Genomic DNA, 26,211 nt, shown 5'->3' on the forward strand with positions numbered 1-26,211 from the left:
TCAATCAAAGGAATCCAGCGAAAAACAGCTAAGGTGTGGATTATCACACTGCTGACCCTTGAATCATGGACAGTTGCTGGCAATTAAGCTCATCATATCAGAGATAGCTTTTTAAAGGTCTCTCTATAATGAAGCCTGCCTTTGCTTTATTTTTTATGTGTTCAATTTAAGAACAGTCACAAAAGAGCAGACTGATGGTGCATCTAATCCAGGAATGTGACTTCAGAAGCTATTAGAGAAGGAAGAGCAACACCTTTACAGAAACCTATAAATTATCTAGAGACATTTCCCTGTGCTCCCCCCAAAAATAGCGGTTTATATATGCAAATAAGTAGTAGTTGCGTGGGTTTTTTAAATAATTTTTCACATTTTTATTTCTAGTGTACTTACGTGAATGATAAGACATACCTTATGCTTTTAAGAATGTTACCAAGAACTAACCTCACTGAAATCAACCATAGCAAGTTTCATAACTTAATTCTTCCTTGTTAAAAATAATTTTCTTCCATTTTGTTTCCTTTTCAGTGTCATTAAACTTCCTCTTGAATTTCTATTATGAAAAAATAAAGAATTTATCATACACACACTTCTGCCATGGTATTCCTTACCCTTACTGCTTTTGTGTCATCTTTCATTTGGGTAGGTGTGATAGTACAAGTTATTACCATTTTCAAAATGCAATATTCAGTTGATCAAAAATCTGAACAATGACAGCGTGGAGACCCTTCACTTTTACACTGACTAACTAAAGCTGAAACATTTTGTTGAATCCCACACTACAAAATGCAGTGATTTAAGAATACAGGCTGCATATGTAACTATCACTTGCCTGACAGTTTGGGATTTAGTGAGCAATCAACGCAAAAACTTGTCAAACAAAATTACAAAAGGGACTGGTGGTGCTGACATGCAGAACATAAATAAGGAAAAATACAAATTTGAGTGATAATATTAACAAATGAGAAAGCTAATCTAAACAAAGTTCGTCCAGCTTTCTTGTTTAGGGGCGTTGATGCATCATCAATATGCTCTCACACTCTACTTTTGTATCACCATTTAGAATCACCCATCAACAGATCACCTACTATAAACCCGAGTGATTTTAGAAATTTGGCACTGAAGATCCCTTTCACAGAATTCATGCTTCTCTAGAGATTAACTATAGTGCCTTCCATGTTTTCAAAACCAAAGGTCAAGATTTGAATGTATACTGCAAAGAGCTTTAATTTTTTTTATGATTTACAGTAAGTTTATATTTTTTTTAAGTACATTAACATAAAGACAATTTTGTCCATTAACCAAACACACAAATTATACTTTCTTTGCTAATTACAAGACTTAATTTAAATTGCAAACCAGTAAACTGATAAAACCTAATCTTTCAGGTTTATAATGACATGGAATGTTGCACCTAAAGATAATGCCTAATTAAGAAAATCTTTACTTCAAGAATGACCACAGAATTTAAACACTTCACTGCTGTGTGTTTAAGAATCAAGAAGATTAGCTACCACAACAGTCTTGAACAAGACATTGCAGCAAGAAGGGAAATTTCCACTTCATGTTAACAGGATAGCTGGTAATGGCTATCTGAGGTTTCACCAATTTGGAATTTTTTTTCCTGCATCTGCCCACCTGAGAAAAGGATCCATAATCATTGCCCCACCTTTTTCTGACTGGGCTTAGAAAAGGATTTCTCATTGCACTAAACATTAACACCATTCTAGAAAATACATACTAGTTCATTTTTTTCTGAACAGTAATATTAATTTGTTACTAAAACAGAAAGTTCAGGCACAAGTGCTACAGATCTACTTGGGCCCCCTCTCCTATAGCTACAGGAGAAGTTTCATTACCCTCCAACAAGCACAAATAAGCTTTAACTATCTCGCTGACCCACACAATTAGGGACAGGGGTAGTATTAGTCAAAATAGGCTGTTTGATTTTATTCGATATTAGGTGTAATAAATTTTAAACACAGAAGCTTAAGAAAACCTGCATTTTTAAATAGGAACAGTGGTTTTAATATCATTCAACTAGCAAATTAGAATCTCTTCACCTAGGCTATAACTTGATCATTAAATATCGATGAAGAGTTTAAAAACAAGCAGATCTAAAATTCTCCTGCTGTGGGCTTTCACCCACGATTACAATAATCAGTTCAGCTGCAGACCAATTGTACAGCTTTCGGCTTTGGATGTAGCAAGAAGCTGTCTGATATTAAATCATAACTTGGTATACTGCTTTCATATAAGTTGCTGGAGAGAACACAGCACTCTAAAAAGCATGATAAATTAACTGGATAGACAAGGATTTGAAATCTGGCTCGAGGAATTACAGGAAGCAATTCCTGGCATGCACACCGTAAAAATAAGAGGGACAGACCAATTGTTGCCCAGGAGGGAACAGATCCTGGATCAGAAGTAACACTTCTTCCTCTCCTAAGTCTAGAGAATTTACATGTTGATACCCTGCTGATCTCTCCAACACTTTCAGTTGACATATGAAATAACACAGATATAGTTTGATTAGATTTCTACTGATTCATTTTAAAATAATTATTTCAGTCATGAGCAATTCCAAGTCCCTCCTGCCACAGCCCTAAAAAGAATTAAAATCAACCACATTCTGGAAGAAAAACTGTACCCTAATTCTCTAATACCATGCACGAGGTATACGAGTCATTCAAGATCAGAGTAAAACATCAACATCATTTTGTTTTGGCATTTGTTTGGGTTTTGTTGGAAAGGAAGAAGATTGTACCCCAGCAGTCTCTCAAAGGCAAACCTTTTCAGGTTGCGTACCCAAAGAGCGAAGCACTCAGTATCACAAATTACTTTGATCACTTCGGTTCCCATCTCCCAGATTTACGCAGCTACTGTTCAAAAGGAAAACGTAAATGATGACAGAGTCTATGAATTTTTTTTCCTAACCTTACACTGAAAATATTTATAATAGTTCTGAATCTGGATCTTTGCTTTCAGTCCAAGTATCAATATAGATCAGTCCAAGGGCTCACACAGTTTTTTGGGGTTTTTTTCCTACTTTAACTGGACAAATGGGGATTGTAAGAATTTAGAATGACATATAAGGTAAAACATTTCTTGTCTTAAAGGTCTAAACTCTCATGTTTTTAATAACAGCTGACAGAAACTGTACAAACCGCAGTTTTGTTAAAACCACCTTTCCCATTTACTTGTCATTGACCAGGAGTGCATTTTGATCGAAGCCAATTTATGAAAAATGCAGATGTTTTTTTCACAGAAAATGTATTTTTGCAAGGAAAATTTATCACCCATGTCACTTACTTTTACTGGTTAAGTGCTCTTAAGTACCCTGCACTGAAGTATCTATGCTCTTAGGCTTTTTCCAATTCCAAGGTACAGAAGGTTCTTTATTCATCAAGATCAGATCAAGATTCTTTTTCCCCTCACTTTTAAAGAAAATAGGCAATACTGAGTAAAAAGAGTGCTGTTATTTTTAACCTAACTGCATCTCCAAGGAGCTGGTATATGCACATAGTTTGTTCTGCTCAGCCACTGAACTAAGCTTCTCTTTTATCCTTTAGGGATGGCACAGACACACACACAGTCTAGTAAGAAAAAAAATGCTGTTCAGGTGTACTCTTCAAAGTTAGGCAAACTTTGCAAATGACATGCGATTCCAGAAACATACAACCTGGCTACTTTTATGCAGTTCTTAGTAGTTATGGCAAAAAGCAAACATAATTTCAACCCGAATTAACATTTGAGCAAAATTCTTAGCTATGCACCATTGTTTCTACATAAATAAATTACTTTGATATTAAATAGCTAAATACTAGAACATACCAGAAATTAAGTTATCACAACCACAACACACCTCCTTGATGATGTGCCATGCAGTGACCTAGCTTTAATTGTAAGAACACATCCATTCACGTCCTCCTCCCTCCCACAAGCTGTGCTCAGGGAATAATCCTGTCCTGGATAATCATTTCTTGGCCACAACTTTGCCTACCGTGTATCATCCAAAAACTGTAATGGATACAAAATTACTTATTTCTACATGGTCTTCTCTCAGCGTACTCATTTACAGCATCTTGGTACATTATAAAAAGTAATACTCCAAATTGATTGAAGAGAAATTCTTTAGTAGCCCATTGAGAACAAAGCAAAGCATGGAGATCTTCTTGAGACCATATAATGAGCCCGCAACAGAAGCAGGATTAGACATCAGCATCTCCTGGTTCATAACTCAATTAATTCCTCCAAGCCACATTACATTAAATTAAATACCACAGTAGATGCTCATCCAGGCCTCCTATAATTTCAGTGGCAGTTATAGAAGACAGCTCTTCTAGTCATCAGTTTGGAAGCCCAAAGCTAAATATATTCAAGATGCAAATAAACCTTAAAGAGGCAATCTAGCCATCTAAAACTTGGAACAATTTCTCAAGTTAAGTTCATTCTCTGCATTTGATGTACTGACATCAAGTAAATCTCATTGGTCAAGCACAACTCAAGGGCTTGACACCCTCATTATTGAGAGGTTCTGTGCAATGCTATACAGCAGGTTAGAGAATACAGTTCACAGCTTTCCTCCTCTGGTCTTAAATCTCCTGCTCCCTAAGGATTCATCTTCACTTATGTATCTTCTAAGCTGTATGAGAACTGGGGGAGCAATATCATGGAGCATTTCTTTCACCACACAAGCCTATCCTGTTTCCTACCCCCTGAGTTTGATTCTCTATGTGGACAGAGACAGGTGAGCAGCAGGAGTGAAAGTGATTGTGTACTGCAGATCATGTGGATACGACCACACCATATACAAAGGGACAGGTAATTGCATAGTTAACACATTCTGACATTTAGCCTTCAGATACTTGATTTCACAGACAACAACAATACTACAAAGGTTTTAAATGAAGTTCTGAAAAAACAGTGAAGACAAATTTTATTAATGAAATTGCAACGATCCCTCCCCCATGCCACACCAGTAGGATCCAAAGAGGCTTCAGCAGTCTGGTAAAGTCTGAGCTACACAACTTGCTGAATGAACTAGCAGGAGGAGGAAGACTTATTGAAGTCAGAAAAGCAGAGAACTACAGAGAACACCGTGCCGAGGAGCACGAAGTGCTCAAGCATACTTGGAATTAAACTCCAAATCTTTCTTCCAAGTATGTACCTGATGTGCCTCAACCCACCCAAGTCACTCAGTTATCACTAGCTGTAAATGGAAAAACAGGAAGTCTATCAAGTTTCAGTGTTTGTGTTTTCAACACAAAACAATACTTGAAGCTTTACCATGATAGTTTTCACAATTACTTTTCAGGAAGAAACAATGCTCATTCTGGATGGTGCTGCACCTGCAATGTTTTTAGATGGTTCCAAAAGAAGGATTACATTTTTACTAAATACAAATCTGCCTTTTCTGATTATTGAACCCTTTTAGATTTTGATACTACAGGGCAGCAATATCTCTTAACAGAAGTGATTTGCCTGTACTTTTTCTAAAAGTAATAACAAAATGAAGGTTTGAAAATAAAAAAATCTATGAATATTTAAATGAGAAACAATAATATGAAGAGATTATTTAATCAAGGTGGGAGAAAAAAAAAAGAAGGTCATAAGTCATCACCAAGTGCTTTTTGAATTAATGGAACTCGGACATACCTAAAGTTATCAGGGCAGCGATACAGCTACTTCATCACAACCAAGCAAATTACATATAAAGCTCAAAGCCAAGTATTATTAAATGCAAAGGTAAGTGGAAGAAGAGGAAGAAAAACAGATGGATTCACTTGTGGAAAAAAAGACAAGAGCTGAAATAAATAATCTAGTGAAAAGTCTTTAAATGGATATATAGAACTGAAATCTGTATGAAGAAACTCAGTGCCACTGTCACGCTTCAGACCTTTTAGATCTTTGTATACCTGTTCTCTTAATAAAAGCTCTATGAAAGCTTTAACTAAGTAGTAATAAATAGTGACTGGAAAAAATATCATCTCAGGAATATTTTTAAGCTACTATCATTATACTTTTTACTAAAATACATACAAATGTATTTTTCCAAGATGAATTACAGTCACAGTTCCACAAAATTTTGTAAGCTTTTTTTTTTTAATCTGTGCTTTGTAAGAGCTATTCCAACCCTTCACACTTCTTAAGATCTAACTGGTACTTAAGTATCAAAAGACAGATTTGCATTTCAAAAGCCAATTAAAAAAACATCCTGTAGTAAGGCACTGATTAAAAAGTGTTGGGGCTTTACATGAATTAGGCAGTTCCTTTGACTTTCCCTAGTTCAAATCCATCATAAAAATGGCAAAACCTCAAAATTACATGGACTATATGACCACCACACTATCTCCCTCCACTACCCTGATGTTTGTGTGGTTTCAAAGAAAGAAAGCAAAACCATTGTTAAAAATAAATGAATTATTTCACAAATCCAGTTCAGAGCATGATAACATGGTTAAGTTTGCATGGCAAGAGGAAGCAAAGAAGGAAAGAAACACTGGCAATGACAATCTCAACCTTCATTTGCTAGAAAGAACAAAATGTGGAAGCACACACTTAATAGGAGAGAGAGATACATGTATCCTGAAACTACTGATCATTAAAGAAAACTGACAAATTTCTTGCTGTTTGCAATTCCTAAAAATAAAATCTTTTCAATTGGAAGTCTGGTAGAACAGTAAATAACTTACTATCAAGGTGAAGTAGCATACAATTTCAAGTTACAGGCTAATCGTGCTGATTTAAAGTATTCTTCATAATGTAAAATTTTATCATAACTTCTGACATGTTTTTTTAAAATCACATGAGAATCTAGATTAAAGAAGGAAAAGATCAATTTCTATAGGAATCACAGTTGCCACAGAAACTTTGATTCTCGCACCTCAAAAAACCTGAAGAGTAAAGGCTTCTCATCTATTATCACGTATGGAAAAGGTTCTTTAAAAGCACATTGTCAAACGCACTACAAACTTGCCAATCCACGCCATCATTAATTTTCCCCTGTCATGACACATTTATAGCACTGTGTCAAAAACATAAATTGAAGCAAGAAACCAAGAAAGTAGGTCTCTAACATAAAGCATTCAGTCACTGTCTGAACAGTCCACACTCAGGTATTGACAGTGTGTGTTTTGGTTTGATTTTTTCATACAAGGGTTGACTAAGCCCCTCTCTGTCACCTTGCATTATCAGTATCTGTCATCCTATGGCAATAAGAGAGCTTCAGTTTCTGACTGAAGTTTCTGACCAAAAATTTTAGATCCGTCAAACTATGACATATAAAAAGTTCTTTAAATAATTTGAGAAATTTATCAAAATTTATCAGCCTTTAGACCTTGATGCAAGACTCACTCCAGTAGATTGCTCAGCATTATTTATCAGCTGTTAGGGAAAACAATGCAATTATAAGACTAAAAACTCAAACCCTATATTCATTCATATGTATGATAGAACACAGCATGTTTTTACTGGATTTTCTTTGCCCTGGCCTACATTACTCAGCAGAATTTGTCATTTTCAGGCAATGAAGTTATTTAATAAATAAGAAGCAGTTAAAACATGCAAGCTATACTTCATAATATTATCTTTTAAAGAGATCAGGCACATCGGAGTACAATAGTCACACACAACATACGAATTCAACACACCACTGCTCAATTAGGAAGGGAATTAGCTGCCTCCCACTGTTACCTTGAGGCCGAGGAGAGACCTTACTATGCTAACTATCCCCACGCTTACCTCAGCCTGAAAGCTTCCAATTAAAAGAAGGGGGGGGGTGGGGTGGGGGTGGAGAAATATTAAAAACCACTGATAAAACTGGGGAATCCAAATAAGGTCAAGAAAAGCAATACAGTTAAGCCAGAATTTAAATATTCCATCTCTTATTCCAAAGCCTTCAGCAACCAACGCTACCCTTCCCCCCAACTAAACGATTAAACTCTGTGTAATCTTGCACAGTTCTTGGCACTTAACTGAGTTAGTAAATAGGTTTTCACGCACCTACATTTGACAAATCTTTTGGAGCAGCAGAACAACTTATGCACACTGCAGCCAGAGAATGCTGTTGTGCAGGTTCTAACAACAGGATGGCATAAGACAATGCAGAACATGCATCAAGAGCATTTCCTCTAGTTCTGAACAAAAAAGTTACCATTTTTATTGCATGGAATTGATGAATAATCTTCTAATACAGCCGTTAGGCCAACATGAGACAAAGGGGCAACTACTTGTGTGCTAAACATTAGTATTGGCTTGGGTTAGACTGTATTTGTCCACTTTTCTAGCAAAGATTTTTTGAAAACAAAACTCACCAGAATTGCATTGTTTTGGTTTGTTTTTTTTTAATACTAAAAGGCTCTTAAAGATTCCATCGTTTTAAAAACTATCAATTAAAATATTATCTTCTACATTGATACAGGAAAATTGAACTGCAAATTTTGAAGATATTTTGGATTACCTTCATTTTTAACCCCATTAAGCTTACCTAATGATCATATAGACCAGAACAATAACAGAAGCAAGATGCTGAATGATCTCATGTAGAAAGCAACAGAATTAATCATGACCGCAGAAATGTAAGAAGGTGGTAATTGCCAGAGATAAGTGTGTGAGAACTGCTTTTATAGTCCTCATTGCCAACAAACTTAGAAATGTATTCTCATTCAGAGACTCTGCAAGTCACTCCTTTAAGGTATAAAACCCCAATTTTTTTTAAATTTATTTCTGACGTTTCTGATGTTTCACAACAATGCCACAAGCTAACTTAATCGAAACATCATCAGAATATAAATGACAGTAAGCAGCAGCTCTGGGAGATGCTGTAGCACTAGTCAGAAAGAATTCATTACCTCAAGACACTTATTAAGCAAAGGAAAAACTGAAAAAGGCTGACAAACATCATTAGAGAAGCAAAAGAAAATTGTTTCATAGGCTTCTTTCCTAGTTACATTGCTTTAGTTTACCTTTTTTTGTTGGTTTTTGAAGTCTCACTCTTACAAAGTAATTGTAAGTCTCTTCCAGCTATACTGTTTACAAAACACTTACAGTGTGACACTCCTGATCCCTGAGATATAAGCAAATGACATTCTGAAAACAGATCACTTTCTCCAGTCATATACTTTATTTTCACCTGCAAACTTCACCTACTTACTGCTTTCTACCCCCTAAATACATGCTATTACCAAGTCATATCTAAAGGTTACTCAAAACACCAAAAGTTGAGGTTATGACTTGGGCTTCTTAATGTCTGTCAAGAAAGTTTTAAGCCTTTTATAGTTTGTTACTTTTCAAACTTCCTTGTTCACACCTGATACTCAAGAAACAGAGAAATACAAAACCCCAGCACTCCTGCTTTCTCCACCACTCTTCCAGTTCTTTAGGGATTGTACACAACGCTAGCTTCTGGGACCTTCCCAAATGTTTCATGACAGAGGACAGATAAGTTTCTCTCGCTGCTTATATGTTGAGATTTATTTTTAAGGGTATTTATATATAAAGAAAGTAGAACCCTACTCTTTTTTTCCCCCTTTTAAGCTGTAGTAAATTTTCATTGTGATTACATGCACCTGACTTTCTTTTTTTACTCCATTCATTTCAGTTTTCCTGATCTTCAGCATTTCCTGAAAAATACCCACACATTAAGCCACTTAGATGAATAGAATCTATGACAACTTTAAGCTAGCAAAAAGAGATATACAGTCCCAGCTTCACTGATAAGTGATGAAACTATCTTTTGCTCTCTTGGAAAGTGCCTTCCTCTTTTTGCAAGGGCAGAGCATACATCTACATTATCATGCTGTTAGTTATACTTAACAACAACAGAAGAGACTTACCTGCTACCGTGAGCTTTGCTGTTCTGCTGACAATGGTCCCCAGGCTTTCCACAGTTGCCACACATTGATAATATCCTTCATCAGGTTTATTATGCTTGGAATGCACCACACTGTTTATTAATAAAGATCCATCTGGTAGCAACTGGCGACGGTCATCTGACACCAAGTTTAGAAGAGTCCCATCTTTTCTCCATTCAATTTTTGGAGAAGTTTCACAATAAGCTGAACAGTTCATTATAACAGAAGCTCCGCGAACTGACAGAATGTCCATTGGCTCCGCCAGAAAGTAAAAAGGAGTGAAGGTTCTCACAAGGGATCCTGTAAAACACAAATTGCATCACAGTTTTTTGGGTTAGCCTTCTACATTTTTTAAACATAAAATGCATCCTCATTTCAAAATATTGTAATGTGCACAAGACCTATCACTACTTGCAATATTGTCTCCCTGAACCAATTTGTTCAGGGAGACTATTGGACCAATAGCTTGGTCTACATGACAGTATTTTCTGCTTTGACTATTTACACCAATGGACTCTTAAATTCAAAGAGGTTTTCATCCCTATAACATATTTGTCTGCTCATATGGGAATCAATGTGGTTAATAGTCCTGAGCAATCCATTGCAGACAGAAGTCTGCCTCATCAAAACTTATGCAAACTAATAGATGTGCTCAAGTACCACATTTATAACACACAATACATACTCTTAAAGCTCCCCTTCGGCCTTTTGTGGTATGGCTGCCATAACACAGCAGCGCAGTACTTTGTTTTGTATAACAAAGATTAAGAAACATTAAGAATAACTCAGCTCTCAAGAGAAAAAGAGTCACCAGTTCTGAGCTTAACTCATCATACACGTGCCATAAAACATTTTTTTACTTCTATTCTTGTTCAGGATAAACATGATTACTTTTCCATGTTAAGTATTCCCAAAAGACTTCTATAATTAACATCTACTTTCCATTAAGTAGTGAATTTTAATTACTGTATTTCTGGTGTATTTCGTCAAGCAGAAAGATTGTGTGTCAATATCACTTTGACTTGTCTTAACTTAATCATCCAGAGAAAACAGAAAGAAGAAAAATTCTTTCAGGGAAGAACAGTTTTCCAAATCAGCATGTTCGGTTGTAAGAAAACGGGGTCTGTGTTTTTAAAGCCAACCTTAGAAATAACATCAAGGCTCCCCACCTATACTCTGACAAACTCCACCTTTCCTCCACTTGGGGACTAGGAGTGGGATATGTGTACAAAACATCACGGCAATATAAATTACAATACTACTAGCTGTCTACCAGCAAACCAAAAACAAAAGTGCACAGACTAAAAGGTTAACAGGGCTTTTGAAGAGAGTCACTTCAACCCAGAGCTGCAACGATTCCTCTTATCTTTATATAAAGCAAGCAAGCTGCAAAAGGAAACACTTTAAAATGCCAGCTGAAAACAGCCAAACTTACAAGGTCTTTTTGCAAGGCCTAGAAAATAACTATTTTCCACAGACGCAACAGCTAAATGACAATCCTAATGAATAAAGCATATTTTACAAGCACCGTGTCTAACACACTCTCAGCATGAAGTGGCAGACTCGGACTACCCTTGTCGAAAAATTTTAACAATAACTTTTTGAAGTCACAGGCTGTTTAGAGACCACAAAGGAGATTCCACCAGTAACACTTTTTTTTTTTTAAACAGTTCAAGTAGTTTCTGTCATTAAGCTATCTGTTCGCATGTGCTCCAGAACAAACATGGGAAAAAACAATTTGTCTTTAAAGCCTGTATATAGTCCTTAATGGGAGGGGGAGAGAAGTCTTGAACTTGGGGGGAGCAGGTGTTGTCTCACAATTACATACAGTCTTTAAGATGAATGTTCAGACAATATAATAAAGCAGTGAAAAAAGACCTGTTCTCCATTGTACCACACAGGTAGATACTACATTATTTTTTATCTGACATTGGTGTAGCAAACCTACCCGTGAACCAGTTTACTTGATCTGGCAGTATGCAATACATCATACAGTAAGAATGTGTTTTTCCTTTTAAACACTTCTCCTAAGAATGTGAAGGCAATCCGTAACACTTGTGAAAAGCATTGTTAGAAAAGGGTTAAAATGCATTCACGAATACAAAATGAAGCTTCTACCACACACACTAAACCCTTCAGAAAAGGTAAAAAATATTCATCTCAACACTAACCTTTAATACTAAGGTCGATAATGAAATGCTGAAGTATGTTAAGACCATCTTGAAGAATAACATGCATTTAATAACCAGATCTGTTTCATTAAGTCACAGGATAATTATGAAGCCTGTGTTTTCAGAAAAAGTACAAATATGAAGGAGACCTTTACTTGTAAAGAAAGTCTGTCCTGTAAGCATTTTAGCTTCTTCAATTGCATGTTGTTTTTTTGGTTTGGTTTTTTGTTTTTGTTGGTTGGTTTGTTTGTTGTTGTTTTTTAAATCGGATTTACTTTCTAAAACAGCCTTAATTAACAAATTGATGATTCTCTCTATCACTGAATTGCACAGAAAGTCTCTCGTCTCCAAAGAGACACTTCCGCTTCCCCCTGGAGAGAGACTCCAGCCTTCCTGCACAAAGCCTATTGTCTTTGCTACTCAGAATTCACAGAAACTTGAAGATAAGGAAGAAGGAGTGGTGTGAAAGAAACAACAGATAAATTATGCTTTTGTAGGTTATATCATTCAAATATTCTTCTACCTTCAAGAATTCAAAGACGAAATAAGAAAATAAAGTATAGAAAGACTGAAGTTCCCCTTGTGACAGTAACAGCCTCAGACAAGACTGGAGACCTTTTATGTTGGTGTCCAAATCCTTGAGATTATGTCTTTCCCGAGGATATGAGGGAGAGAGGGCGAGGGAACCCACACACAACAAAAAAAACCCGGTGCAAATTACAAAATTTCTAGGTGCTGCTTATGTTACTTTGGTCTGTATAATCACACCCATGTGCAGATGTACTTGACTGTCTGTGTGCGGAGTGCTGAGTTTCAGCTCTAATATACCAAATGGCAGAAAATAAACAAGTCATGAGCAGCATGAAAATATTTTAAACCTGTCTGTCAGTATAATCTCTTCCATCACTCCAGAAACCTAAAGGTCCTTTTTAAAATTCAGCTTTTAAAATTCAGCTTTATTGTCCCTGGGTTTTCCCAGAGAGAGCATTCTACCCAAACTATCAACCTTTTTTCCTTCATTTACAAGTTTCTGTAAGTTTTGCCAATATAGATCCTACCAGATCTATAGACCAGCCCCCTACCAGAAGAAATACAAACACTCTTGAGTTTTGTTTTTCTCTGCCCTTTTTCTCTGGCTTTTCAAATAAAACCTATGAAACCCTTGAAAAGGTGAGGCTGGCTTCTTGTTTGCCTTGTGTGGCTTTGGTGTAGATTGGAGCAGATCAAATCCATTGATGGGATAGGATTGTTCTTATCCTGGAAGCAACAAGGTGCCCAAGGAAGTAACATCGCAGAGTATAAGGCAGAGCATGTCAAGAGAGAGCACGCTAAGAAGAAACAGCAGCACAGAAGGGATTAAGAGACTTTCAGAAGGAATGGGAAGCAGATTCTCAACGAGGTTTCGGATATAACATAAAAAAAGCTCTTGCCAAGAGCCCTGTGAAGACACAGCACAGCCTGCTTCAACTCAGGATACTACCACGCTCCTGCACAGAAAGTAGCGGATAAAAAAAATAAAAGGGTTTGTAAATAACTACGTCCCATCTTGAAGGAAGTTAAACTAGAATTGAGACCTTTCTAGTCTCAAAAAGGTTTTACAATTTAGAGTTAGGGGCACTCTGGAGAAGTGCTGGTGGGCTGCATCCACATTCCAGCCAACTGAGTTCATAATCCATTTAAGCCTCGATTCAGCATGACAAGGCTTCGTACATACAAGACCTTAATAAACTTCTATTTCTGTCAACAAGCCATTTCTCCCACTCCATCAACCTACTGATTATTCAGTTAAATGACACCACATTATTAAAGACTGAATTTATATATTTGGGGAGGGGGGAGTCCTTCCTCTTTGCACATACTTATCTTTGGGGGCTGTGTATGTACATAGATAGGTACCCATCGGTGGCTTGATTTGTATCAATATTGGCCCAAGAAACCTATATAAAAGCAAGGCAAGGCTATCTTCCTGCTCAGAAACAGGAACAGTTAAGTCTCTCATTCCCAACAGATTCCCCCCCCCGCCCCGCCCCCCGATCTGCTCTTGAAGACCAGTGGTAGGGATGCAGCAATTCCTACAGGAGTTCAGTTACAGTGCTTCACACTCACTATTATTAGGACTATCAAGCAGCATTGCTATGATTTAAGCCCATCTCTTTTTGCCACTGTGGGCATAGAGAACAGGCTGTTCATCTTTCCCAACAGTCTTCCACATATTCAAGGACTTAAATCCTTCTCTAGCCTTTTCTTTAGGCTATAGCATTTCTAGGTAGAAAACCTAGTACTAGGTAGATAGTAGGGCTCCGATAATTAACTCGGAATTCTGTCCAACCAGCCCACATTCTTCCTGAAGTTCTGTGCCCAAAATATGATGGAGATCCCCAGCAGAGACAAGATCAGTGTTAGGTGCAGGTACAGTGTCATTTCACATGCTTTAGAGGCTCTACAACTCCCTTTCTCATCCCTCCCAACATAGAGGCAATAGGTTTTAGTGCAGAAGTGTAACACTACTGATTACATCGATCTGCAATCACTACCGTAATCCCTAGATCCTTTTCTCGGAAACAGCCATGAGGCTTGTTCTTTTCCATTTAATGTTTGACTATCTGACTACTCCTGCCTAACTGTATTAACTTTCACTTGGCTCCTCCAAATTCTTCCTCCTTCCAAAAAAGTTTACCAATTTTGAACACTAACCTTGTCCTCCTTCTTGCAGCTTTAAGTCATGTGAAAATTTAACAAAATTAGCTTACTCTGTCATCCAGGCTGTGAGTGAAAGATATCTAGTAGAATTTTACTCAGAATACACAAGTGCAAAAATCCCACACAAAGCAGCATCTTTACTTCTTCTCTCAACACTTATCCATCCCTTTTCATAGCCATCCTATGTCAGTTAATAAAACCACGTTTCCCTATTTCTTTACAAGAGTGTAATAGCATGGTAGTGGTTGAGGAAAGAATAAGGGAAGCAACTTTACTAAGGAAATTACAATGGTCTGAAAAAATATTTCCTTGACAATTCCGTATCAATTAACCCTCCTACCCACATTACCTTCCAGAAGAAGTTAGGAAAAAAAAGTTTGTTCACTCACCCCTCAATTTTTCCAGGAACTGAAGGCAAGCCGACTGCTTTTATACATCCCTAGCTCCTCCTCTCCTCCCATTTAAAATATTTGGAGTTTTTCTAGTCCTTGTACCTCATCTCTCCTCAAATTATCAAAATTAACCAACAGGTCTGAAATTGTTTCAGCCAAGATAAAACTCACACAGAACTGATTTGAAACTATTTAAGAATCAAGTACTTTTAGCCTGTCCTTTGCTAAGCCTAGGTGGTCTCTTATCCTCTCAGTATTAGGACGAAGGACCATAAGCATGCAACTCTTCTCACTGAAAAAGGACCAAAGAAAGCACATTTTAGATATGACACCGAGTTCACAAAGTTAAGATGAATCTGCCTGAACCTCTCCTTATAGCATGCTTCCCCAAAGACCATGAAAAGGCTTTTAAAGTCAAAAGAAGGAAGTTTTAATACAACACTTCCCAGCTACAGGAAATCTGAAAGCAGCTAGGTAAGACAGAAAGAGCTCATCAATCGCTCTTTCCAAATGCTGCATTTTCAAAGGGCCGTATACCTCAGTGGAAAAAAGAAATCCAAGACTTCCTTTAGCCTTCTTTTTACTGCTACCATGCCTACAGAAGGACTTTTATTTTTTTGTACATTCTGCTAGCTGGATCACATTTTGTGCAGTGGTACATCTTTAACAAAGCTTCAGGTGAGGAAATGCCTAGAATAGTAAATGCAAAGTAGGTGCTCAAGTGGGAAGAAGCTTCCCTTCGATATTCAGATAAATTCTGAAAGACATGAGCATTCCGATATCAAACTTAAATCATTTAAATGTATGCTTTAACAACTGCCTGACACAAGCTTTTCAGAAATTACAACATTCAGGAAAATAAGACAAAACCACTCTGATCTCAGTCCTACTTAGTACATATAAATTACCTCAGACTGGTGCATGGCAGTATGGGTCAAAAGATTTCCCTACTACCAGTGCTGTAGATTCAACTTTAATCCACTGGTTGCCACCAAAACTATTTGGTAGTGATGTACTCCTGACAACGACCGCCAACTGTATTCAAAGCAGAAGGCTTTAATACCAGATTTCACGTAACTATTGGAAGGAAACTGTGTTCCATTTTACAAGGACCAAATGCAATAACCATCCAGAAAGAAAATGTGAAGCACAGGTATAATTTCAGAACCACTTTTTCCAAACAGAATGATAAGTGAAGGCAACCAAACACATCTTTCATCTAAAGTACCTGACTTTAGATTAGTAGTACCCAAGGATTCAGTCATTGGAAGGGCTTTGATGAAGAACAATCACTTATTTTTATGTGTTGAGCAAAGATGTGCCAGTTGGGGGGGATGATAACTTGTCCTTTTAAGTTAGACTCCGAAGCAATTTAAAAGTACATATATAACACACTTGAAAATTGACATTTTAAATAGAAGCATTTGACAAAATCATAATCAGACTGGCAGGAACTATTATAAAGCCCCTTTTTATGCATTGCAAGTCAATGATAAGAGATCCAAGCACTCTTGCTCCAGGATTGAACTTCTAAAAGGCTTTTCACCAGAATTTAATTAACAGTCCCAATGGCCCTTGTAATCCTAAAAACAGTATGTCGTGGCCTTCCTAACCTAGATCATTAAAAAAGCTGTCTTCAAGAATTAGCCAAACTATTTTAATTGAAGATGTTACAAACACTATTCTTTGCAAGCTGCCAGCAAGAGCTCACAATGAACTTGTTCTGTGGTTTTGTTAAAATATTCATTACTAAGGAACGCATTATCTATATGGATAAATTGCTACATGCGTTAATCTCTAAATAAAATATAAGTATTAGCAGGTTGGTAATTTTTTTATTTCCTTGACAGCATTGGAAACATTCTGCACTGCCCAATAAGCAATATTTATATAAGATACTATAATATACCACAGCAGAACAAATGTTTAGGCAAAGATAGATTTTATGCTTAATATTACATTTTTCCCTTATGGCAGAATACTGACCACCTGACCAAATTAAAGTGCATATGATGGCAACCAACCATCAGCCAACCAAATATGTTTTAGGGTATTTTTTTTTTTTTTAAAGGCACATTAAAAGCCCCATCATACACATGGTGTTGGCAAGTTCACTCCTACTGAAAAACCAAGGCCAAGTTCTCTAAAGTGCATTCTCTAAACACCATTTAATTTCTTTCTTTGCAAAGACTATAAAACAAATTATGAGAAAAATATTGCACTTAAGCATCAAGAAAAAAGGAAAGAGTGTAAGAGCTAACCCTGACTGCAGATGTACAATATAAATCCTGCTGGTACTTTAATAATTCCAGTTGTACACTGACAGTGGAACCTAGGAGAGCAAGCGATGTACCATTAGAAGATAAGTAATGCCATGTATAAATCTAGACTTCCCCAGACTTACTAGATTCCTTTCTCCTTCAACACAAGCAGATTTCCTCTTTTTATGATTTAATACACTATAACAAAGATATTCATCAAAAAGAATAACTCATCTTTGCCCCAGCATCATTAAGCATTGTGGGCTAGCAATGATGTCTGAAGAATGACATGGTGCCTCAGATTCGCCCTGGCCTACAAGAGAAGGGGCTACGTTCTGAGATCCATAAGGGAGACACATCCTTTTCTTTGCAATATGGGGAAACAACCTGTACAGAACCCCTTTCCCCCTTTACTAAAAAGGGCTTATTCTGTGCTGCAGAAAGACAGGAAGAAAACTGCTTTTTCAAGCAAATTCTCCTGAAAGAGAATGGCATGAAGCCAGATGCTTTTGTCCTTCTCTTCTCTTTAGTTGTGTCAATCCTGTGCGCAGGTGCCTTCTTACAATATGGGCCAAGCAGACAATACTGAGTGAATCTTAACAGCCTAGGATACCACCAGAAAACCTGTACCCTCAAGCATTCTCCTCAACAAAATTGTAAGTTTAGAGAAATTATTCTTTATGATCCATTGTGAAGAGCACCTATCAATACCAACAGGCCTACGTGCAGGCTGTCATCAACACACAGATGGCACCTTCTAGTTATAAGGAGCTCTGCTCTGCCTTTTTGCTCCCGTGTTTTTCAAAAGGCATCCACCTAGAAATATAAAGCTGTGAAAAAGCTAAGTATTTTTGCATATTATTCTCTAATGGTTTAATGTTACTGAGTTGAGAAGGTTTTTGATTCCATGTACTAAAAAAGCCAAGATACTCATCATTATCACAGGAATTGCTATCACATAGAAAGAAAGAAAGAAAGAAAGAATATATGTTTCAAGACTTTGCTTCCAGTAACTTAGGAGTATCCTTCCCTTTCAGACAGCACAGTCAATAAACAAAGAACAAATTCAAACAAAGCAAACTACATTTTGCAACAATGCTTTTACAGCTTTGTCTATACTTCCAGTTACTTTTCACTTGTTAATAACAAAATTGTTGTCGGCTTAATCTTAACTGACCCTTCCTGACAGACCTCAAGCACGAAATTATATTTAAAAAACCAATTAGCCCATTAAAAAAAAAAGTATGCAGAAACAGAATTAAGAAAAAAGTATCCTAATAGCGTACAGTGTGCCTGCAGTAAAACACTGAAAAGTAAGCATCCATGCATTTACTCTAACCACTCGTTCTGTAAGTGATACCATCTCCTCATATATTATTAAATAATGGGAAGGAAAACAAGACAATGATCAACAGCAAAATCCAAACACAGATTGTTATCTCACATACCAAACATCTTAGGAGATGCATTTACATGTGGTGTTTAGTTGCATGGCCTTTCTAACACCTCTAGGGAGTTAGAAATTTTTACCTGAATTTTGAATGCATGGAAGCAACTTCCCTATTTACAGTGCTGCTGCTTTTAATTGTCAAAAGTTCTGCGATGATGGCTCCCTTAAACAGCCAGCTAACAAGCGCTGCCACGCTGAGTCACAATCCTCATGCCCCTTTACTGAGGGTCTTCAGTTCCATTAAGCTTGGAAAACTGAAGCAGAAAAGGTAACACGAACTCCTCTTGCAGCAGTTTACCCTAAAGCATGACTCACTATAACTATTTCTCATGGTACACTTGTGCAACTTGTCCAGAAAGAAATCCCCACCAAGATGTTTCTCTCATCTGGTCCAGAGCTCCACTGTTAGACAGTTACCTTCTGACAAGGGTTTCTTTATCTGCCTTAAACCTATACTCAAACCTAGAAAACTGTCAACCAGCTGTGCTTCAACAAGTTCTACTGGACTTCTTATTCCGGTGTGCAAGGAAAAAGAATCCTTTACAACCATGAAGACCAAAAATGTTGATTTCTTTCAAGTTGCTTAAAAGCAACCCTTAGGTTTTATAGAACTCACTTCTAGGAACTGAGTCACACAAACCTCTCACCTTCTGCAAGGAACATCCTCTCAAAGGGATTTTGCTTTTATAATGAAGGGAAAAGCAAGTCAGATCATTTAATGCCATATATTCAAGTTAAGCCAATGAAGGAACTCCTCTGAATGTCCTAACTGCACAATTTATTTTCACAACCATTTCAGAGGGAGAACTTAAAGGATTTTATCAACCTTTTCCTTTTTTGTGGAATCACCAAAGCCATTTCTCTCATTTCAGAAAACTATCTGTTTTCATTCAAATAGCCAATCTGACACATCCCTTTAAGCTTGCACAGGATTTAAAAATGGTACTGTGTTTTACTTGATACAAAGGACAAAACATTCTCACCTATGATATCCCCATTCTATTGCTATTAATGACAGAAATAAGCTAGAATGATAATAAGGTAAAACCTTTTTGACTTAAGCTCCAGGCACAGAAGTTACCTTAATCAAAATCTCTTGGGATTAGTTGTTCAATATATGATCTAACAGCAGAGCTAAGATGCTTTCAGGGTGATGACTGTCAGGTCATCAGGGTGGCAAGCACTACGAAAACCAATGTGCACTCTACCCCCTAACAAAGCCTTCATCCAATGCCAAACTTCTCTTTTCTCATCTGTCAAAATAAGCCAAAGCGATTACCTGTCATACAAAATTAACAGTATGCCAGATTTCCCCCCCCCCCCCCATTCCAGCCCATTTTTGAATGCTTTGTATGGGTCTTACCCCCCCTGCAATTTTCTTCCTCATACTTCAAGCAAAAAGATACAATTAGTTTCTTTGCTTGTAAATTCATAGCCCTGGCTGAAACCCCATTACTGGAGCACCCAATTTACAGTTGTAAGCTCTGGTAGCTTTTATAGTAATCTGATTTCAGAGTGCTTATCATTTTCATATTCTTCCTGATCAAGTGTGAAAAAGAAAAGAATGGCAAGCAATTTTTACTTATTTTTAATATCAGCAGTGCTTCCTTCGGAAAGCACATCAGTTACAGGGGACCAGAGTTCAATTTTTTTATTTTTTTTTTTTAATTCATCCAGTGACCATTTTCATTACTTTATCAAATTGATCTGAGAAAAGATATATCTAGCATTTCTCCAAAAGATTACTAGAGGGCACTGTAAAGACACCTACAAAAGGAAGAAAATTTATTTCTGTTCATCATCGTGAACAATAGTACTTTGACTTTTCCACAGAAATAGCTACCATATGTTAGCTACTGACAATACTACACTTGTTATACCAGGTGAAGAGGAATTTCCATTTTTTCTGGAGTAATGGATCCCCTTTCCTAGAGTTCCAGTCTTCTGGGCACTCAGGCATGTAATTTACCTCTTCAGATATGTGCAAGAGTAAAAACAGTGGCTTTCAAAGGGTTAAAAAACAGAAAATCCATTTGTAAGAGTCAAAATACATATTGCATATAATGCAGGCAAGATACTAAACATCTAGCAAAAGGTTCCTCCATCTTATCATCCTTATACCCTGTTTGGGCTTCGGTCAAACCACCCAATGCTGACCCAGGGCTCCAGGTGCTCAGACTTGAGTAACTGGTTTGCCCAAACTCTCACCAGGGCTAGACAAGCAGTTTAGCTCCCTATGGAGATTCCCTGTTGGTCTGCAAATCAGGGAGCAGATTCCTTGCCTCAGTCTCCCCCCCCCCCCCCCCCCCGACTGATACTTCAAAAATGGTTTAGAATATAAATACAGAAAAAAATCCCCACACATCACAAGATAATTATTTGCTGAAACCAATTACTTAAATATTTTCCAAGTAGTAAACACACTGTGGTATCCAAGAACTCTGCGTGAAGGGTAAAGTAATAGTACTATTTCTCAGACACCAACAAGGTTATGGGGCACTCAACAAAACATATTCGATGTAGCAAATTCATTTAAAGATGCACTTTAAGTGAGACAAGAGTTGCACTTCAGTGAACGATCTCCCTGCATGCTGTGGATTTCCTCCAGCCCACCTATTCAATTCACTGCTTCAGGGTGATTACAGAGATTACAAAGGATGCTTGCAGGAGAAGTGTGAAGGGCAAGGGGCAACACTGTTATAAAGTCAGGGGTGCTCCAATTGCAGGCAACAGTCAAAAATGGCATACAGGAAGATATATGAGGAGGAAAAGAACAAACCTGGTTTCTATGGGAAGCTTAAAGTGAAAAAAGGGTTGAACATTAAAAAAAAAAAGATGTAAGCAAGAACCAAAATGAAAGTTGTTGAACATCATTGCCAAATGTCTTTTCTAAAGAGACCTCTGTCATGCTTCATGAAAGAAGAAAAAAATTCTTAACAAATAGCTTTAATGCTAGATCAAGCAAAGACTATCTAAGAGGACCTGGAAACAGAAGAACGGACGCATCAGATCAGAGCAAAAAGAATCCTTTTAACTCAGTGTCTTGTCACAGCAGTCGAGAGCAGATGCTAGAGAGCGCCTAGAACAGAACAAACACAGCGAAACTTCCACAAATTCAGCCTCTGAGCATCTTGCCACTTGTGACTGAGGGACTTCCACAGCCAGAAGTGGGTTTTGTTCTTTAGCTCAATAGCTAATTCTACAGCCTGTTTCACTCTTCTGGTTTCCTATGCTGGTAAAGCAACCACTGTCCAATTATACTATCGATCCACAATATATAAAAATATAATAACCTTAGCAATTTATAAATGAGGATTTTATTGATCTTTCAGAATACTAGTGAAAAAAATGAGAACAGTAGAAAGGTAAGGAAAAGATGCACATAACCACTACTATAAACATACTGTAATATTTAAGAATCACATTTTAAAACATATTTACACTAGTTTTTCTATCTCATAAAGTTCAACATTTGTGGCAGAGTTAATTAGATAGGTAAATTAAGTTGCAATAAAACTGACCCTTCACAAATTTAAGTCATAATGCTACTCTTGTAAAAGCAAGCTGACAAACTATGGAGTTCAAAATAATGACTTTTTTAGCAGAAAGGTATATAGCAACATGATAGACACATAATCAGTCACATGGAAAGGGACAGAGATGCAGCATGTGCCTTTGAATGACATGGAAAGCCACAGCCCATTCCAGCTACAGCACCGCCAAGATAAATAACACATCAGGGAACTAGAGGAAATACCAGATAACCAGCAGTATCACCCATTTGTTTGGATTTGCTATTGAGCATAAGGGTTTGCTGTATTTGTTGTTTGAGAAGCCCAAAATAAAAACTGTACAGTCTAAAGATAAAAACCTTAAGACATGCCCATCTTTGTTCCAGTTAGTGAAACACAAATCTCTGACATGGAGAGTCTCTCTGTTGACCGCTGCACAGCATCAGAGCATTCACACTAACCAAACGTTATGCAAAGCCTTCACCAGATTTCTCAATGTTTTTACTCCCCCCATCCATCCCTCTGTTTATTTTTAAATTGAGGGTTGACTGTTCAGGTTTGAAGACAGTGCTAGCATTGCAATAACTGAGGTAGACAAATGCCTTGGGGTAGAGCATTTGATAGTCAATGAGGAAAAGCTACTGTAATTAGAGTTAAATTCATTTCTCTAGCAAGAGCAAAAAATCACACACACCACCATCTGAACTACAGAAAAATAAGCAAGACAAACAGAAGATTAGAAATTTGCCTAGTTTTGAGCCCTTGGAAAATATTTAAGTCACAAGGTTCATTCTTCAAGTTGTCTTTCAATCAAATGGACAAAAGAGGCAAAAAGTATCTGGATTCTGTACCCCAGTAACATGCACCCACATCGAAGTGCACCCACTTGCAGATTGAAGCCAGTGGTCATAATCTGCATCAACAAATCACACAGGTGAGAAGAGCTGGCCACACATGAAACCAAAATACTATAATTGGCAAAGAAAATAGAGGAAAAGGCAGCTTTACTATTACAACCAGTGTCTCAACCACACAGTAAGAAGCAGCAAAATTTTTAATACTTAATTTTTAAACTACTATCCTGCTCAGTAAGAGCATTGTACAGACAGACAAGACAACAGGAATATGTATTAAACAGCCATACCATCCCCTTGTACAGATACTTTGTTGTTATGTATGTGGTTGTGTGGTACCACTGCACCATCTCGCAAACGTGAATCTTCTGATAATACCATCTTTGGCAAAGATCTTTTAAAGTTGAACATTTATAGCCATAATACAGTAGAGCAACCATCTAGAAGCCTGCATAAACTACCTTGGTGAATTTTAAGCGACAAATCATTAAGTCATGTACTCCATGCCTTTCATTAATTTTTATTTATATTTACATATACACACCCCTTCATACATATAAACTTTATATATATATATGCACACCTTGTATATAAATGATATATACACACCTATAGTCATATATGCCTACCACTGTCCTCTATAATAACTGATTATTTTCAAACTTCAATTATTTTTCAAGACAAGCATTTGAAAATGATAAAAACCATCAAAACCACCAACCAAACACATCTTATTAGTACCATTGATTAATTACTCATAAAAAATATAATATAGCTTACAAAAACAGAATGTTACTGAACCAGATTTCAGGAAAACTTAGCAGATCCAGAACTGGTAAAAAAAATGAAGGTATATTTGCAGATGCAGAAATCAAAATCTGATATCCAGATCGGCTCAAGAGGATAACTAGTCACAAATGAACAACATTTTAACCGTGGCCAAGAATAAGTGAAGAGACACTCAACTATGTCACAGACTGGTGCCCACCAGGAAAACAGTTTAAGTAGTAACTCAGACACACATCACAGTTACAACTCCTTCAAGTTACTGGTGGGGTTTTTTGGTTGGGGTTTTTTGTTGTTGTTTTTTTCCTCCACTCTGAGCAGTGGATAAAACTCTTCGTTTCTGTCACCTCAACAATACACCAGTTTTACAAGTTTCAAACATTTCTTTTAATCTTCTCAACTGTGAGTTCTGCACATTGATCCTGGAAATATTTAATGCCTTTTATACAATTTGGTTAGGTCAAGATCAATAACGGTTAGAGAACATCATTGTGTCTGAAAACCGGAATAAGGCTTTGGCTGGCCTAGCACTCCCTTCCCAATAGAGAATATCTATCTTCAACAAAATTGTTCTACAGCAAACTTGAGTCATGGCTTTGCACCAGTGACTCTGGACTACATTCATGCATTAAACAAGCTGTCCCAGGAACAGTTCGGCCACCTCAGAAGCTTCATCATTATAAATTAACCTTGCTCCATACTCCAAGCCAAAACATGACAGAAATATTTGCAAATCTTACTGATCCTTTATCGTGAAATGCACAAACATGATCTGGAATAAAAAAAAAATCCCCAAGTCTTATTTACTGCACCTTAATTATTTCAAGTGCACTGGACATACACAAAAGCAGAGCAAATCATTGTATTTTTGTTTATTTCTTTTTTATATATGAAATCAAACGGCAATACTTCAGGAAGGCAACTGCAGACAATTAACAACATATTTGTATTCAAAACAGATCTATGAAAAAAAAAATCTAATTGCACTAAGCCTTTATTATAACTTTGCAGTCATGTTATTTTACCCAGTTGACATTTTTCCATAACAGATTCCTACCAAGCTGTTAGTGAGCTCTTTACAAGCCAAGAAAAGCTGAAAGAAAAATAGCTAAATGCCTCAATTTACCTCCCAGTTCTTGAGGTCTCCTTTTTCAAAAGGGGAGTAGGGGATATATGGTTATCTCCACTTCTCTACTAGGGCAAGGGGAGAAGGAGAGCACCAGGGTTAACATGGACATTCCTGCACCTTCCTGGAAAGCAGTGGAGTTGTACATCTAACTTGAACTGAGAATATAAACCATGGGATATTAATGGAGCATGTCTAACTGCCATTGCTTTCCCTATTTGATCTCAGTTGAAAGTACAGTAAAATGAACTGAAAGACCAGTTTTAAAAGCCTTACGCAGATTCTTGTCTCTTCTGAAAGTGTATTAATGAAACTGCTTCCTGTTTCATTTTCTAAAGACAAAAGCCTTCATCTAGCTTGTTTACTCTCTTAACATCCTAAATTCCCATGAAGCACTGTAGCTTTGATTGACACAGTTTGTGTCACAATAAAATAAAAAGCATAACTGTAGCTTTGCAAATATATTAGCAAAAATATTTGCAACTATTAGCTTTGCAAATGTTATACAGATGGGCAGGGAAGAAACAGATTAATCTGTTCATTTATAATACAGATTATTCCATCAAAGTGGAAAAGCAAACATGTTTAAAAAGAACTTACATAACAGTGGAAATACAAATATTGCATATATTAACTAAATTATCATATAGATATGGGTATTACCTGAATTACTAAGTTAGTCAAAAATACTTAAGCAAAGTAAATTCATCGGTCATCATTAGAAGAAATTTGCTTATATCCCTTTTATTCTCATTTCCCCGAGAATTGTGAAAGTTCTCCTCTCACTAAATATGTAAAACCTCGTAAACAATAATTTGACTGAAGAGTGCAAGACAGGCTTAGCGCACAACTTGTCCTTAGATTCAGCTGAGAGATGTCTCCCTTTAGTTATATTCATTCTGCCCACTGGAAAAAGGCCAAAAAAAGAAAAGCCAGCACAGGTCACCTGTCATTATAGATGCTACAGACTACTTGGCAGGATCAGGCTGTTCAAACAGCTGACAGTTCACTTCCAAGGTTTCAATTTAGGTTGTTGTCGCTTGTCCTCCTGCCATGCACCACTGCGAGAAGCCTGGCTCTGTCTCCTCAATAGCCTCTTTATAGGTAC

The 26,211-nt window shown here is 37.0% G+C and overlaps 1 protein-coding gene across 5 annotated transcripts in view; it reads right to left on the reverse strand.

Moving 5' to 3' along the window:
* Positions 1-26,211, reverse strand: part of NEO1 (neogenin 1) — a 213,248-nt gene that overhangs the window by 137,792 nt on the left and 49,245 nt on the right. For all 5 annotated transcript variants that reach the window (XM_072870677.1, XM_072870678.1, XM_072870679.1 and 2 more), the window contains exon 2: positions 9,834-10,151. In XM_072870677.1, coding sequence (XP_072726778.1) covers positions 9,834-10,151 — 318 coding nt within the window. The remainder of the gene's footprint in view (positions 1-9,833; positions 10,152-26,211) is intronic.

This window comes from Ciconia boyciana, chromosome 8 (genome assembly GCF_034638445.1).
Source record: "Ciconia boyciana chromosome 8, ASM3463844v1, whole genome shotgun sequence".
NCBI classification, from domain to species: domain Eukaryota; kingdom Metazoa; phylum Chordata; class Aves; order Ciconiiformes; family Ciconiidae; genus Ciconia; species Ciconia boyciana.